Source organism: Oncorhynchus kisutch, linkage group LG16 (genome assembly GCF_002021735.2).
Source record: "Oncorhynchus kisutch isolate 150728-3 linkage group LG16, Okis_V2, whole genome shotgun sequence".
Lineage (NCBI taxonomy): Eukaryota > Metazoa > Chordata > Actinopteri > Salmoniformes > Salmonidae > Oncorhynchus > Oncorhynchus kisutch.
Genome location: NC_034189.2, coordinates 138,831 through 156,683, shown reverse-complemented (window position 1 = coordinate 156,683; position 17,853 = coordinate 138,831). Strand labels below are relative to the sequence as shown.

Below are 17,853 nucleotides of genomic sequence, written 5' to 3'. Positions count from 1 at the left end.
GTGTGTAGTGTGTGTGTATTTGGGGTTAAGGTGTGTGTGTGTGTATTTGGGGTTAAGGTGTGTGTGTGTATTTGGGGTTAAGGTGTGTGTGTGTATTTGGGGTTAAGGTGTGTGTAATTGGGGTTAAGGTGTGTGTATAGTGTGTGTGTGTATTTGGGGTTAAGGTGTGTGTGTATTTGGGGTTAAGGTGTGTGTGTATTTGGGGTTAAGGTGTGTGTGTAATTAGGGTGTGGTGTGTGTGTATGTATTTGGGGTTAAGGTGTGTGTGTGTGTGTAAGTAGGGTTAGTGTGTGTGTGTGTGTGTGTATAATGTGTGTGTGTGTGCATAATTAGGGTGTGTAATGTTTGTGTGTATATGTATTTGGGGTTAAGGTGTGTGTGTGTGTGTGTGTGTGTGTGTGTGTGTAATTGGGGTTAAGGTGTGTGTGTGTGTAGTAGGGTTAGTGTGTGTGTGTGTGTATAATGTGTGTGTGTGTGCATAATTAGGGTGTGTAATGTTTGTGTGTATATGTATTTGGGGTTAAGGTGTGTGTGTGTGTGTGTGTGTAATTGGGGTTAAGGTGTGTGTGATTATGGTGTGTGTGTGTGTAATTATGGTGTGTAATGTGTGTGTGTGTGTGTATTTTGGGTTAAGGTGTGTGTGATTATGGTGTGTGTGTGTGTGTGTATTTGGGGTTAAGGTGTGTGTGTGTGTGTGTGTAATTATGGTGTGTAATGTGTGTGTGTGTGTGTGTGTGTATTTGGGGTTAAGGTGTCTATGTAAGTAGGGTTAGTGTGTGTGTGTGTGTGTGTGTGTGTGTGTGTGTGTGTGTGTGTGTGTGTGTGTGTGTGTGTGAAATAAGGGTTAAGGTGTTTGTGTGTGTGTAATTGGGGTTAAGGTGTGTAATTGGGGTTACTGTGTGTGTGTGTAATTGGGGATACGGTGTGTGTGTATGATGTGTGTATTATGTGTTCATGCCAGGTCTGGTATCCAGTGAGAAAGCCAGCCTGTCCTACCTGCTCTCAGCTCCTAGAGGAGGTAATGTGGCGGTGGTGGCTATAGGGGGCGCTCCAGAGGCTCTAGACGCCCGGCCAGGTGCTCTCACCCTTCAGATTCTACACCGCAAGGGATTCATCAAACTTGCGCTAAAACACGGGTAGGTGGGAAACATCTGAAACATGGCTAGATTTTAAACACTGGTAGGTATGGAATACAGATATGTCTGAAACACAGTAATATTGAATGACAAGATTCAATACATGTGGTGTGTTTGATTTTAATGTACTGTATGTTTGTGGTGTTCCTTAATGCCCAGTTGGTCCCAGTGTATATGTTAATACCCAGCTGGTCCCAGTGTATATGTTAATACCCAGCTGGTCCCAGTGTATATGTTAATACCCAGCTGGTCCCAGTGTATATGTTAATACCCAGCTGGTCCCAGGTGTATATGTTAATACCCAGCTGGTCCCAGTGTATATGTTAATACCCAGCTGGTCCCAGTGTATATGTTAATACCCAGCTGGTCCCAGTGTATATGTTAATACCCAGCTGGTCCCAGTGTATATGTTAATACCCAGCTGGTCCCAGTGTATATGTTAATACCCAGCTGGTCCCAGTGTATATGTTAATACCCAGCTGGTCCCAGTGTATATGTTAATACCCAGCTGGTCCCAGTGTATATGTTAATACCCAGCTGGTCCCAGTGTATATGTTAATACCCAGCTGGTCCCAGTGTATATGTTAATACCCAGCTGGTCCCAGTGTATATGTTAATACCCAGCTGGTCCCAGTGTATATGTTAATACCCAGCTGGTCCCAGTGTATATGTTAATACCCAGCTGGTCCCAGTGTATATGTTAATACCCAGCTGGTCCCAGTGTATATGTTAATACCCAGCTGGTCCCAGTGTATATGTTAATACCCAGTTGGTCCCAGTGTATATGTTAATACCCAGCTGGTCCCAGTGTATATGTTAATACCCAGCTGGTCCCAGTGTATATGTTAATACCCAGCTGGTCCCAGTGTATATGTTAATACCCAGCTGGTCCCAGTGTATATGTTAATACCCAGCTGGTCCCAGTGTATATGTTAATACCCAGCTGGTCCCAGTGTATATGTTAATACCCAGCTGGTCCCAGTGTATATGTTAATACCCAGCTGGTCCCAGTGTATATGTTAATACCCAGCTGGTCCCAGTGTATATGTTATTCTAGTTTATGTCAGCATGGTGGTGGTAGTGTGATGGTTTGGGGTCAGCATGGTGGTAGTGGGATGCTTTGCTGCCTCAGGACCTGGACAACTTGCCTTAATAGATGGAACCATGAATTCTGCTCTGTATCAGAGAATTATGGAGGAGAATGTCAGGCCATCCATCTGTGAGCTGAAGCTCAGCTGGGTCATTCAGCAATACAATGATCCAAAACACACAATCAAGTCTACGTGAAAATGGTTAAAAAAAACATTTTAATTTCTGGAATGGCCTAGTCAAAGTCCAGACCTAATCCCAACTGAGATGTTGTAGCAGGACTTGAAACGAGCAGTTCATGCTGGAAAACCCACATGTTACCGAGTTATAGCAGTTCTGCATGCAAGAGTTGGCCAAAATAGAGAGGAAAGTGGCACCCCCAGTTATTGAGTGTAAGGGGGAAGTGGCACCACCAGTTATTGAGAGTAAGGGGGAAGTGGCACCACCAGTTATTGAGAGTAAGGGGGAAGTGGCACCCCCAGTTATTGAGTGTAAGGGGGAAGTGGCACCCCCAGTTATTGAGAGTAAGGGGGAAGTGGCACCCCCAGTTATTGAGAGTAAGGGGGAAGTGGCACCACCAGTTATTGAGAGTAAGGGGGAAGTGGCACCACCAGTTATTGAGAGTAAGGGGGAAGTGGCACCACCAGTTATTGAGAGTAAGGGGGAAGTGGCACCACCAGTTATTGAGAGTAAGGGGGAAGTGGCACCACCAGTTATTGAGTGTAAGGGGGAAGTGGCACCACTAGTTATTGAGAGTAAGGGGGAAGTGGCACCACCAGTTATTGAGAGTAAGGGGGAAGTGGCACCACCAGTTATTGAGAGTAAGGGGGAAGTGGCACCACCAGTTATTGAGAGTAAGGGGGAAGTGGCACCACCAGTTATTGAGAGTAAGGGGGAAGTGGCACCACCAGTTATTGAGAGTAAGGGGGAAGTGGCACCACCAGTTATTGAGAGTAAGGGGGAAGTGGCACCACCAGTTATTGAGTGTAAGGGGGAAGTGGCACCACCAGTTATTGAGAGTAAGGGGGAAGTGGCACCCCCAGTTATTGTCCTATAGGACCCAGCTAGTACCTGTGTTCTCCTTCAGGGGAAAACAAGCTGATGACCAACCCTGCTGGTTTGTGTAATGTCCAGTATATATAATGTCTCGTAGGGCCCAGCTAGTACCTGTGTTCTCCTTTGGGGAGAATGAGCTCTTCGACCAGATGACCAACCCTGCCGGATCGCCGCTCCGCTGGCTCCAGGACCACTTGCAAAGGCTCATGGGAGTTGCGCTGCCAATGTTCACCGGACGAGGAGTGTTCCAATACAGCTTCGGTCTACTGCCCTACAGAGAGCCCATACACACTGTTGGTAAGACACACACTCAACTCTCTCTCATCCCTCACCTCTCACCTCTCACCTCTCTCTCACCTCACCTCTCTCTCACCTCTCTCATCCCTCATCTCTCTCATCCCTCACCTCTCACATCTCTCTCACACCTCTCTTCCATCCCTCGCTCACCTCTCACATCTCTCTCACCCCTCGCTCACCTCTCATATCTCTCACCTCTCTCTCTAGTGGATAGGCCTATTCCAGTGGTCCAGACCCCCCTCTCTCTCTCTCTCTCTCTCTAGTGGGTAGGCCTATTCCAGTGGTCCAGACCCCCCCCCCCCTCTCTCTCTCTAGTGGGTAGGCCTATTCCAGTGGTCCAGACCCCTCTCATCTCTCTCTAATGGGTAGGCCTATTCCAGTGGTCCAGACCCCCCCCTCATCCCGCAACTCTCACCTCTCTCTCTCTCTCACCTCACCTCTCTCTCACCTCTCTCTCTCACCTCTCTCTCTCACCTCTCTCATCCCTCACCTCTCATCTCTCTCATCCCTCACCTCTCACATCTCTCTCACACCTCTCTTCCATCCTTCGCTCACCTCTCACATCTCTCTCTCACCCCTCGCTCACCTCTCACATCTCTCACCTCTCTCTCTTGTGGATAGGCCTATTCCAGTGGTCCAGACCCCCTCTCATCTCTCTCTAGTGGGTAGGCCTATTCCAGTGGTCCAGACCCCCCTCTTTCTCTAGTGGGTAGGCCTATTCCAGTGGTCCAGACCCCCTCCTCTCTCTCTCATCTATCTCTCTCTCTCTCTCTCTAGTGGGTAGGCCTATTCCAGTGGTCCAGACCCCTCTCATCTCTCTCTAATGGGTAGGCCTATTCCAGTGGTCCACACCCCCTCTCATCTCTCTCGCTCTAGTGGGTAGGCCTATTCCAGTGGTCCAGACCCTCTCTCATCTCTCTCTCTCTCTCTCTCTCTCTCTAGTGGGTAGGCCTATTCCAGTGGTCCAGACCCCCTCTCATCTCTCTCTCTCTCATCTCTCTCTCTCCAGTGGGTAGGCCTATTCCAGTGGTCCAGACCCCCTCTCCCACTAAAGATGATATAGACTGTCTCCATTCTCTCTACCTGGAGGGCCTCACTACGGTGTTTGAAGACAACAAGGACAACTACGGCATTGCACCAGACAAACACCTCCACTTCATCTAGATAAGTGCATCCACACCTGTAATCAGCAGGAAAAGAAGCTTTACAGACAAATCCAAAACTGTTGCAACACCTTCTAGGTCAGAGTTCTAGCTGAAGGTTAGGCTTCTGTAGGATCCTGTGGCGTTATGTAGGGTTCTGTGGAGTTGATGTAGGGTTCTCAAGGGTCCTGTCTGGTTCTAGAGGGTCTTGTAGGGTTCTAAAGGGTTATAGAGGGTCCTGTAGGGTTCTATGGGGTTATGTAGGATCCTGTAAAGTTATGTAGGGTTCTAGAGGGTCCTGTAGGGTTCTAGAGGGTCCTGTAGGGTTCTAGAGGGTCCTGTTGGGTTCTATAGAGTTCTGTAGGGTTCTAGAGTGTCCTGTAGTGTTGTGTAGGGTTCTAGAGGGTCATGTAGGATTCTGTGGGGTCCTGTAGGGTTAGTTAGTACCAAGATGGTGGGCAGTAAGACGTGTTTGTTTTTGTCCCATGTAAATATTATTATTATATTATTTTTTGTTGTATACATTTCATTATATTTCAACCTATTTTTTTTCTCCATTTACTAATTAAATAAACTTCCTGCAACCCGCCCCCAATGTGGTACAGATCTGCTATTTTTTAGACCTAATTAGCTACTAGCTTTTTAGTCATTGTTAGCCACTGCTAGCGGTTTTTACCTTTAGCTCGGACTCCAGCCACTTTAGCCTGGATAATATCTGCACAGCACCATATCAGCCCTGAACATATCGGACTGCTTTTTTCCCTCCACTACATCACCGGATTGCTGCCGCAATCTCTGGACCATTACACCGGATCTTTGCAGCTAGCTAGTTGCTACCGAGTGGCTATTGTTGCTAACGACCCTGTCCAGAAGCATGCACCAGCTAGCCTCGAGCTAGGCCCATTCCCCCGGCTAGCAAACGAAGTACACCAACTACAATACCTCTCTTGGCCTGAACCCTTTGTTGGCACGGAGCCCCGCCGATCCATCACGACTGGTCTGCTGGTCTACTGATGTAATTCGGCCGATGTGCTCTCAACCGGCCTCTGCCTCGTTGGTGTTGATCCATCTGCTAGCCCTGGCCCGCTAGTTTCCTGAACGCCGTGTCTCCCGCTCGCCTTGCGTAGTAACCGAACAACTCCCTGTTTCATCTTTGCTGCTCATTGGACACTATGACCACTCCGGCTACACAGCTGATGCCTGCTGGACTGTTAATTAACACTGTACTTCATTTAGTTTATCTGTTGGTCCCAGCCTCTAACTCAGGCCCTGTGTGTAGTTAACTGACCCTCCCTGCCCATTCATTGCCATTTACCAGCTGTTGTTGTCCTAGCTGTTTACCCGTTGTCTCACCCGTTGTCTCACCCGGTCTATGGCTCTCCCAATCAACACCTGTGATTGCTTTATGCCTTTCTCTAACTTCAATATGCCTTGTATACTGTTGTTTAGGGCAGCTCTCATTGTTTTATTTTGCAGCGAAGCCCCTAGTCCTGCTCAACATGCCTCAGATGGCCCCCTTGTCCCACCCCCCCACACATCCGGAGACCACTTAACTGGCGCTTCCAGAGATGAAACCCCTCTCATCGTCACTCAATGCCTAGGTTTACCTCCACTGTACTCGCACCCTACCATACCCTTGTCTGTACACTATGCCCTGAATCTATCCTACCACGCCCAGAAATCTGCTCCTTTCATTCTCTGTTCCCAAAGCACTAGACGACCAATTCTTATAGCATTTAGACGTACCCTCATCCCATTCCTCCTCTGTTCCTCTGGTGATGAAGAGGTTAACCCAGGCCCTGCAGCCCCCAGCATCACTCCCATTCGCTCTCATCTGTGGACCTCTGCAACCGTAAAATCCTTGGTTTCATGCATGTTAACATCAGAAGCCTCTCCAAGATTGTTTTATTCACTGCGTTAGCACACTCTGCCAACCCCAATCTCCTTGCCGTGATTGAATCCTGGCTTAGGAAGGCCACCAAAAATTCTGAGATTTCCATCCCCAATTACAACATTTTCCATCAAGACAGAACTGCGAAAGGAGGCGGAATTGCAATCTACTGTAGAGCGAGCCTCCAGACTTCTGTCATACTATCCAGGTCTATGCCCAAACTATTAGAGCTTCTACTTTTAAAGATCCATCTCTCCAGAAATAAGTCCCCCACTGTTGCAGCTTGTTATAGACCCCCCTCAGCTCTTAGCTGTGCCCTGGACACCATATGTGAATTGATTTCCCCCGATCTATCGTCAGAGTTCGTACTGCTAGGTGACCTAAATTGGGATATGCTTAACACCCCGGCCGTCCTACAATCTAAGCTAGATGCCCTCAATCTCACACAAATTATCAAGGAACCTACCAGGTACAACCCCAAATCCGTAAACATGGGCACCCTCATAGATCTCATCCTGACCAACTTGCCCTTTAAATACTTCTGCTGTTTTCAACCAGGATCTCAGCGATCACTGCCTCATCCGTTACAGGTCCGTGGTCAAATGACCACCCATCATCGCTGTCAAGCGCTCCCTAAAACACTTCAGCGAGCAGGCCTTTCTAATCAAACTGGCCCGGGTATCCTGGAAGGATATTGACCTCATCCCGTCAGTAGAGGATGCCTGGTCGTTCTTTATAAGGGCTTTCCTCACCATCTTAAATAAGCATGTCCCTTTCAAAAAATGTTGAACTAAGAACAGATGTAGCCCTTGGTTCACTCCAGACCTGACTGCCCTTGACCAGCACAAAAACACCCTATGGTGAGCTGCACTAGCCTCGAATAGTCCCTGCGATATGCAACTTTTCAGGGAAGTCAGGAACCACTATACACAGGCAGTTAGGAAAGCTAAGACTAGCTTTTTCAAACAGAAATTTGCATCCTGCAGCTCTAGTTCCAAAAAGTTTTGGGACACTGTAAAGTTCATGGAGAACAAGAGCACCTTCTCTCAGCTGCCCACTGCCCTAGGCTAGGAAACACTGTCACCACCGATAAATCCATGATAATCGAGAATTTCAATAAGCATTTCTCTACGGCTGGCCATGCTTTCCATCTGGCTACCCCAACCCCCGGCCAACAGCTCAGCACCCCCCCGCAGCAACTGGCCCAAGCCCCCCCCCCGCTCCTCCTTCACCCAAATCCAGACAGCTGAAATAGCTGGTCCATCCCCCTCTTCAAAGGGGGAGACACTCTAGACCCAAACTGTTACAGACCTATATCCATCCTACCCTGCCTTTCTAAAGTCTTTGAAAGCCAAGTTCATAAACAGATCACCGACCATCTCGAATCCCACCGTACCTTCTCCTCTATGCTATCCGGTTTCCGAGCTGGTCACGGGTGCCCCTCAGCCACGCTCAAGGTCCTAAACGATATCATAACCGTCATCGATAAACAGTACTGTGCAGCCGTCTTCATCGACCTGGCCAAGGCTTTCGACTCTGTCAATCACCGTATTCTTATCGGCAGACTCAGTAGCCTCGGTTTCTCTAATGACTGCCTTGCCTGGCTCACCAACTACTTCTCAGAGTTCAGTGTGTAAAATTGGAGGACCTGTTGTCCGGACTCCTGGCAGTCTCTATGGGGGTGCCACAGGGTTCAATTCTCGGGCCGACTCTTTTCTCTGTATATATCAATGATGTCACTCTTGCTGCTGGTGATTTTCTGATCCACCTCTACGCAGACAACACCGTTCTGTATACATCTGGCCCTTCTTTGGACACTGTGTTAACAAACCTCCAAACGAGTTTCAATGCCATACAACACTCCTTCCGTGGTCTCAACAGCTTTTAAATGCAAGTAAAACTAAATGCATGCTCTTCAACCGATTGTTGCCCCCACCTGCCCGTCCGACTTGCAACTACAAATACCTCGGTGTCTGGTTAGACTGTAAACTCTCCTTCCAGACTCGCATTAAGCATCTCTAATCCAAAATTAAATCTAGAATCAGTTTCCTATTTCGCTATAAAGCCTACTTCATTCATGCTGCCCAACATACCCTCGTAAAACGGACTATCCTGCTGATCCTTGACTTCGGCGATGTCATTTACAAAATAGCCTCCAACACTCTACTCAGCAAATTGGATGTAATCTATCACAGTGCCATCCGTTTTGTCACCAAAGCCCCATATACTACCTACCACTGCGACCTGTATGCTCTCGTTGGCTAGCTCTCGCTACATATTCGTCGCCAAACCCACTGGCTCCAGGTCATCTATAAGTCTTTGCAAGGTAAAGCCCTGCCTTATCTCAGCTCACTTGCCAGGTGTATCTCACTGTTCAAAGCAAACACTTCCTTCACCGCCTTTCCTTCCAGTTCTCTGCTGCCAATGACTGGAACGAACTGCAAAAAAAGAAAAATAGCTGAAGCTTATATCTCCCTCTCGAACTTTAAGCATCTGTCAGAGCAACTTACTGATCACTGTATCTGTACACAGCCAATATGTAAATAGCACACCCAACTAACTCATCCCCATATTGTCATATTATGAAACTGGGCTCCACGGAGGAATTAACTTGTTCTTATGAGAAAATAACATTGTTATGTGTCTAGCCTACTATCTACACGGATTTCAGAGCACTCTCGTCTGAGTGTACCAGAGCACAGTAACCTAATAAACAAATAACCACATTTTGTTAATAAAATAAAGATTTTAAAAAACTCTCAAAATGCAGACGTTGATTTAGTTATGGATCCATAATGATTACTATGGGAATAAATATCACTGATTTATAGAAAATAGTGTGGATAGTAATCTATAGATAGTAACAGGTAGATGGATAGTAATATATAGATAGTAACAGGTAGATGGATAGTAATATATAGATAGTAACAGGTAGATGGAAACTGCTATAGAGGTACAATAAACTAAGCAAAAATAGAAACCTCCTCACTGTCAAACTGCGTTTATTTTCAGCAAACTTAAAATTTGTAAATATTTGATGAATTTAACAAGATTCAACAACTGAGACATAAACTGAACATGTTCCACAGACATGTGACTAACAGAAATTGAATAATGTGTCCCTGAACAAAGGGGGTGGCCAAAATCAAAAGTAACAGTCAGTATCTGGTGTGGCTACCAGCGGCATTTAGCACTGCAGTGCATCTCCTCATGGACTGGACCAGATTTGCCAGTTCTTTCTGTGAGATGGTACCCCACTCTTCCAACAGGTCCCAGACGTGCTCAATGGAATTGAGAACCGCGATCTTCGCCGGCCATGCCATGACACTGACCTTCCTGTCTTGCAGGAAATCACGCACAGAACGAGCAGTATGGCTGGTAGCATTGTCATGCTGGAGGGTCATGTCAGGATGAGCCTGCAGGAAGGGTACCCCATGAGGGAGGAGGATGTCTTCCCTGTAACGCACAGCGTTGAGATTGCCTGCAATGACAACAAGCTCAGTCCGATGATGCTGTGACACACCGCCCCAGACCGTGACGGACCTTCCACCTCCAAATCGATTCTGCTCCAGAGGCCTCGATGTAACGCTCATTCCTTCGATGATAAAAGCGAATCCGAACATCACCCCTAGTGAGACAAATCCACAACTCGTCAGTGAAGAGCACTTTTTGCCTGTCCTGTCTGATTCAGCCACTGTGGGTTTGTGCCCATAGGCGACGTTGTTGCCGGTGATGTCTGCTGAGGACCTGCCTTACAACAGGCCTACCAGCCCTCTGCCCAGCCTCTCTCAGCCTATTGCGGACAGTCAGCACTGATGGAGGGATTGTGCGTTCCTGGTGTAACTCGGGCAGTTGTTGTTACCATGCTGTACCTGTCCCACAGGTGTGATGTTCAGATGTACCGATCCTGTGCAGGTGTTGTTACACGGGGTCTGCCACTGCGAGGACGATCAGCTGTCCGTCCTGTCTCCCTGTAGCGTTTTCTTAGGCGTCTCACAGTACGGACATTGCTATTTATTGCCCTGGCCACATCTGCAGTCCTCATGCCTCCTTGCAGCATGCCTAAGGCACGTTCACGCAGATGAGCATGGATCCTGGGCATCTTTCTTTTGGTGTTTATCAGTCAGTAGTAAGGCCTCTTTAGTGTCCTACGTTTTCATAACTGTGACCTTAATTGCCTACCGTCTGTAAGCTGTTAGTGTCTTAAAGACCGTTGCACAGGTGCATGTTCATTCATTGTTTATGGTTCATTGAACCAGCACGGGAAACAGTGTTTAAACCCTTTACAATGAAGATCTGTGAAGTTATTTGGATTTTTACGAATTAACTTTGAAAGACCGGGTCCTGAAAAAGGGACACTTATTTTTTTGCTGAGTTTAGGAAAAACACAAAGAAATGGAAATACTTATTCAATAACGATCAAGTGTAATGTATTACAAAAATAAAGTGAATTGGATGGAAAAATTTGAACATAGAAATTTGAACATAGAAATGCCACCAACTACAATTTACAGAAACTCGTTACACATGACGGAGTCATCCATGATTCACCAAATTATACTTTGAAAGAGGAAGTTAAATAGTTTAAGCGTATTTTTCTTTTGTCTCCTCCATTTCCACTGAATGATGTCAGGATTTCTTTCCTAATAATAATGTAAAATTAACAAATGTACATAAAGACCTGTGTGTTACAGAGGAGGAACTTCTTGAGGCAATTAAATCTGTTCAGTCTGGAAAAACACCAGGGCTTGACGGTATAACATGAATGTCTAATTTCAGTACTACTGAAACAGGACCCAGGTGGTACAGTGGTTCCTCCTTTAAAAGTCATACCGCAGCACTGTGTGCTGCTGCAGCATTCTGTGGCATGTTATTTAATTGTCAGCCATTTTTTTCATTTAATGCTAGTTAATGCTAGTTTGACCACCAGAGGGCATCTTTAAAAACCATTTGATTTGTCTTTTTTTTGTGTGTGTGTGTGTAAAATGATACACAAAATGTAGGCAAATTTATGACTTTAAGAATAGGGGTGGAGAAAAAGGATTTATTGAGAGAATGCTCATGTCTGGAGGTGCTGTCTTTACCAGCATGGGATTGATTTTAATTAATTTGATTAATATTGTGGTGTTTCCATTCAGAGAAAAACAAAATCCTAAAGGTTTCTGTTAGGATGTAATGGAAAATATGGCGCTGTACAACATGATTGTCGGAAGTAGGCTACAGGATTGGAGGATTCTAAATTGTTTGCCTTCATTAGACAACTTTGTTCCAAATTTTCTATAAATCAGTGATATTTATTCCCATAGTAATCATTATGGATCCATAACTAAATCAACGTCTGCATTTTGAGAGTTTTTTAAAATCTTTATTTTATTAACAAAATGTGGTTATTTGTTTATTAGGTTACTGTGCTCTGGTATTCTGCGCTCTGGTACACTCAGACGAGAGTGCTCTGAAATCCGTGTAGATAGTAGGCTAGACACATAACAATGTTATTTTCTCATAAGAACAAGTTAATTCCTCCGTGGAGCCCAGTTTCATAATATGACAATATGGGGATGAGTTAGTTGGGTGTGCTATTTACAGATTGGCTGTGTACAGATACAGTGATCAGTAAGTTGCTCTGACAGATGCTTAAAGTTCGAGAGGGAGATATAAGCTTCAGCAATTTTTTTTTTTTGCAGTTCGTTCCAGTCATTGGCAGCAGAGAACTGGAAGGAAAGGCGGTGAAGGAAGTGTTTGCTTTGAACAGTGAGATACACCTGGCAAGTGAGCTGAGATAAGGCAGGGCTTTACCTTGCAAAGACTTATAGATGACCTGGAGCCAGTGGGTTTGGCGACGAATATGTAGCGAGGGCTAGCCAACGAGAGCATACAGGTCGCAGTGGTAGGTAGTATATGGGGCTTTGGTGACAAAACGGATGGCACTGTGATAGATTACATCCAATTTGCTGAGTAGAGTGTTGGAGGCTATTTTGTAAATGACATCGCCAAAGTCAAGGATCGTCAGTTTTCCGAGGGTATGTTGGGCAGCATGAGTGAAGGATGCTTTGTTGCGAAATAGGAAGCTGATTCTAGATTAAATTTTGGATTGGAGCTGCTTAATGTAAGTCTGGAAGGAGAGTTTACAGTCTAACCAGACACCTAGGTATTTGTAGTTATCACATTAACCAATACAGCAAATCAAATCAAATCAAATTTATTTATATAGCCCTTCGTACATCAGCTGATATCTCAAAGTGCTGTACAGAAACCCAGCCTAAAACCTCAAACAGCAAGCAATGCAGGTGTAGAAGCACGGTGGCTAGGAAAAACTCCCTAGAAAGGCCAATACCTAGGAAGAAACCTAGAGAGGAACCAGGCTATGTGGGGTGGCCAGTCCTCTTCTGGCTGTGCCGGGTGGAGATTATAACAGAACATGGTCAAGATGTTCAATGTTCATAAATGACCAGCATGGTCGAATAATAATAAGGCAGAACAGTTGAAACTAGAGCAGCAGCACAGTCAGGTGGAAGTTGAAACTGGAGCAGCAGCATGGCCAGGTAGACTGGGGACAGCAAGGAGTCATCATGTCAGGTAGTCCTGGGGCATGGTCCTAGGGCTCAGGTCAGTTGAAACTGGAACAGCAGCATGGCCAGGTGGACTGGGGACAGCAAGGAGTCATCATGTCAGGTAGTCCTGGGGCATGGTCCTAGGGCTCAGGTTCTCCGAGAGAGAGAAAGAAAGAGAGAAGGAGAGAATTAGAGAACGCACACTTAGATTCACACAGGACACCGAATAGGACAGGAGAAGTACTCCAGATATAACAAACTGACCCCAGCCCCCCGACACATAAACTACTGCAGCATAAATACTGGAGGCTGAGACAGGAGGGGTCAGGAGACACTGTGGCCCCATCCGAGGACACCCCCGGACAGGGCCAAACAGGAAGGATATAACCCCACCCACTTTGCCAAAGCACAGCCCCCACACCACTAGAGGGATATCTTCAACCACCAACTTACCATCCTGAGACAAGGCTGAGTATAGCCCACAAAGATCTCCGCCACGGCACAACCCAAGGGGGGGGGGGGCGCCAACCCAGCAAATGAAAGATAAACATCTTGTTAATCTACCCATCATGTCCGATTTAGAAAAATGCTTTACAGCGAAAACACCTCATGATTATGTTAGATCACCACCAAATCCCCCAAAAAACGCAGCCATTTTTCCCAGCCAAAGATAGTTTGTGAATTAACCCTGGACATCATGGTAATAACCCATTCTTGTGAATTAACCCTGGACATCATGGTAATAACCCATTCTTGTGGATAGTGCCATGCAATGAAAATGGTTATTTCCAAAGTGGTTTCTCACAAAGACATGAATAACCTCTCGGATGAAGAGTTCCATGTAGAACCCTTTGTTACAGTAGAAGAAAAAGGCCCCCAACACCCTACACCCTAAACCCTACAGACTACCCCCAACACCCTACATACTAACCCTGATGTTGTCATCGTGCTTTCAGAAAGTATTCATACCCCTTGACTTATTCCACACCCTAAACCCTACAGACTACGCACTACACCCTACAGACTACCCCCAACACCCTACACCCTAAACCCTACAGACTACCCCCAACACCCTAAACCCTACAGACTACCCCCAACGACCTAAACCCTACAGACTACCCCCAACACCCTAAACCCTACAGACTACCCCCAACACCCTACACCCTACAGACTACGCCCAACACCCTAAACCCTACAGACTACCCCCAACGACCTAAACCCTACAGACTACCCCCAACGACCTAAACCCTACAGACTACCCCCAACACCCTAAACCCTACAGACTACCCCCAACACCCTACACCCTACAGACTACGCCCAACACCCTAAACCCTACAGACTACGCCCTACACCCTAAACCCTACAGACTACACACTACGCCCTACATACTAACCCTGATGTTGTCATCGTGCCTTTCTGAAGTATTCATACCCCTTGACTTATTCCACACCCTAAACCCTACAGACTACGCACTACACCCTACAGACTACCCCCAACACCCTACACCCTAAACCCTACAGACTACCCCCAACGACCTAAACCCTACAGACTACCCCCAACGACCTAAACCCTACAGACTACCCCCAACGACCTAAACCCTACAGACTACCCCCAACACCCTAAACCCTACAGACTACCCCCAACACCCTACACCCTACAGACTACGCCCAACACCCTAAACCCTACAGACTACCCCCAACGACCTAAACCCTACAGACTACCCCCAACGACCTAAACCCTACAGACTACCCCCAACACCCTAAACCCTACAGACTACCCCCAACACCCTACACCCTACAGACTACGCCCAACACCCTAAACCCTACAGACTACGCCCTACACCCTAAACCCTACAGACTACACACTACGCCCTACATACTAACCCTGATGTTGTCATCGTGCCTTTCTGAAGTATTCATACCCCTTGACTTATTCCACACCCTAAACCCTACAGACTACGCACTACACCCTACAGACTACCCCCAACACCCTACACCCTAAACCCTACAGACTACCCCAACACCCTAAACCCTACAGACTACCCCCAACACCCTACACCCTACAGACTACGCCCAACACCCTAAACCCTACAGACTACGCCCTACACCCTAAACCCTACAGACTACACACTACGCCCTACATACTAACCCTGATGTTGTCATCGTGCCTTTCTGAAGTATTCATACCCCTTGACTTATTCCACACCCTAAACCCTACAGACTACCCCCAACACCCTAAACCCTACAGACTACCCCCAACACCCTAAACCCTACAGACTACGCCCTACACCCTAAACCCTACAGACTACACACTACGCCCTACATACTAACCCTGATGTTGTCATCGTGGCTTTCTGAAGTATTCATACCCCTTGACTTATTCCACACCCTAAACCCTACAGACTACGCCCTACACCCTAAACCCTACAGACTACACACTACGCCCTACATACTAACCCTGATGTTGTCATCGTGCCTTTCTGAAGTATTCATACCCCTTGACTGTATTAGATATATGTTTCTCACCTATCTACACACAATACCCCATAATGAAAACATGTTCTTAGGCATTTTTGGCAAATCTATTGAAAATGAAATACAGAAATATCTCATTTACATAACTATTCACACCCCTGAGTCGATACATATTAGAATCTGCTTTGGCAGCGATTACAGCTGTAAGTCTTTCTGGGTAAGTCTTTAAGAGCTAATCTGGATTGTGCAACATTTGCCCGTTCATTATTTTCAAAATTCTTGAAGCTCTGTCAAGTTGGTTGTTGATCAATGCTAGACAACCATTTTCAGGTCTTGCCCTAGATTTTCAAGTAGATTTAAGTCAAAACTGTAACTAGGCCACTCAGGAACATTCAATGTCGTCTTGGTAAGTAACTCCACTGTATATTTGGCCTTGTGTTTTAGGTTATTGTCCTGCTGAAAAGTGAATTCTTCTCCCAGTGTCTGTTGGAAAGCAGACTGAACCAGGTTTTCTTCTATGATTTTGCCTGTGCTCAGCTCCATTCCATTTATTTTCATCCTGAAAAGCTCCCCAGTCCTTAACGATGACAAGCATACCCATAACTTGGAAAGCTTCTACTCTGCTGCTCCTCTATTAGTATTTATGCATAGTCACTTTAATAACTCTTTTATTTATTCTATTTCATTTTTTTTTAAATTACCCCTTTTTTTCTCCCCAATTTCGTGATGTCCCATTGGTAGATACAGTCTTGTCTCATCGCTGCAACTCCTTTACGGACTCGGGAGAGGCGAAGGTCGAGAGCCATGCGTCCTCAGAAACACAACCCAACCTAGCCGCACTGCTTCTTGACACAATGCCCATCCAACCCAGAACCCAGCCACACCAATGTGTTGGAGGAAACACCATAAACCTGGCGACCACGGCTGAGCATGCATGCGCCTCGGCCCACCACAGGAGTCGCTAGACCGCGATGTCCCATTTTGTCCCATATCAGTAGAGTCCTGTAAAGGGGTAGAGCAGGGTCAAGGGTGGGTCCCATATTGTGTGCAGCACCAGAGAGTCACCATGTTGTTTGCAGTGCCTTCCCTTAGAATAACTGCACTACATGACCAAAAGTATGTGGCCACCTGCTATTATCTAACAGTAGGTAGATACACTACATGACCAAAAGTATGTGGCCACCTGCTATTATCTAACAGTAGGTAAATACACTACATGACCAAAAGTATGTGGCCACCTGCTCGTCGAACATCTCATTCCAAAATCATGGGCATTATTATGTAGTTCTTGCTGCAATAACAGCCTCCACTGTTCTGGGAAGGCTTTCCATTAGATGTTGTAACATTGCTGCAGGAACTTGCTTCCATTCAGCAACGAGCATTCGTGAGGTCGGCACTGATGTTGGGCGATTAGGCCTGGCTCATAGTCAGCATTCAAAGTCATTCCAAAGGTGTTCAATGGGGTTGAGGTCAGGGCTCTGTGGAGGCCAGTCAAGTTCTTGTCATGCTGGGGTCATTGTCATGCTGAAACAGGAAAGGATATTCCCCAAACTGTTGCCACAAAGTTGGAAGCACAGAATCATCTAGAATGTCATTGAATGCTGTAATGTTAAGATTTCCCTTCACTGGAACTAAGGAGCCTAGTCTGAACCATGAAAAGCAACCCCAGATAATTATTCCTCCTCCACCAAACTTTACAGTTGGCACTATGCTTTGGGGCAGGTAGTGTTCTCCTGGCATCCGCCAAACCCAGATTCATCCATTGGTCTGCCAGATGGTGAAGTGTGATTCATCACTCTAGAGAACGCGTTTCCAATGCTACAGAGTCTAATAGCGGCAAGCTTTACACCACTCTAGCCGATGCGTGGCATTGCACATGGTGATCTGAGGCTTGTGTGCGGCTGCTCGGCCATGGATCATTTCATGAAGCTTCCGACGAACAGTACTTGTGCTGACTTGCTTCCAGAGGTAGTTTAGAACTCGGTAGTGAGTATTGCAACCAAGGACAGAAGATTTTTACATGCTTCAGCACTCAACGGTCCTGTTCTGTGAGCTTGTGTGGCCTACCACTTCGCAGCTGAGCTGTTGTTGCTCCAAGACATTTCCACTTCACAATAACAGCACTTACAGTTGACCGGGGCAACTCTAGCAGAGCAGAAATTTGAGGAACTGACTTGTTGGAAATGTGGCAACCTATGACGGTGCCACGTTGAAAGT

General features: G+C 46.4%; 1 protein-coding gene across 2 annotated transcripts in view; it reads left to right on the top strand.

Moving 5' to 3' along the window:
- LOC109881315 (2-acylglycerol O-acyltransferase 1-like) overlaps window positions 1–5,310 on the top strand; it is a 39,075-nt gene extending 33,765 nt beyond the window's left edge. Inside the window, exons 5-7 of one of the 2 annotated variants that reach the window (XM_031791488.1) lie at window positions 962–1,136; window positions 3,379–3,578; window positions 4,588–5,310. In XM_031791488.1, the coding sequence (XP_031647348.1) occupies window positions 962–1,136; window positions 3,379–3,578; window positions 4,588–4,742 (530 nt within the window). In that variant the 3' untranslated portion in view covers window positions 4,743–5,310. Of the gene's footprint in view, window positions 1–961; window positions 1,137–3,378; window positions 3,579–3,893; window positions 3,956–4,587 lie in introns of those variants that run through there. The other variant, XM_031791489.1, reaches the window with a different exon arrangement.
- The last annotated feature ends 12,543 nt before the right edge of the window (window positions 5,311–17,853 follow it).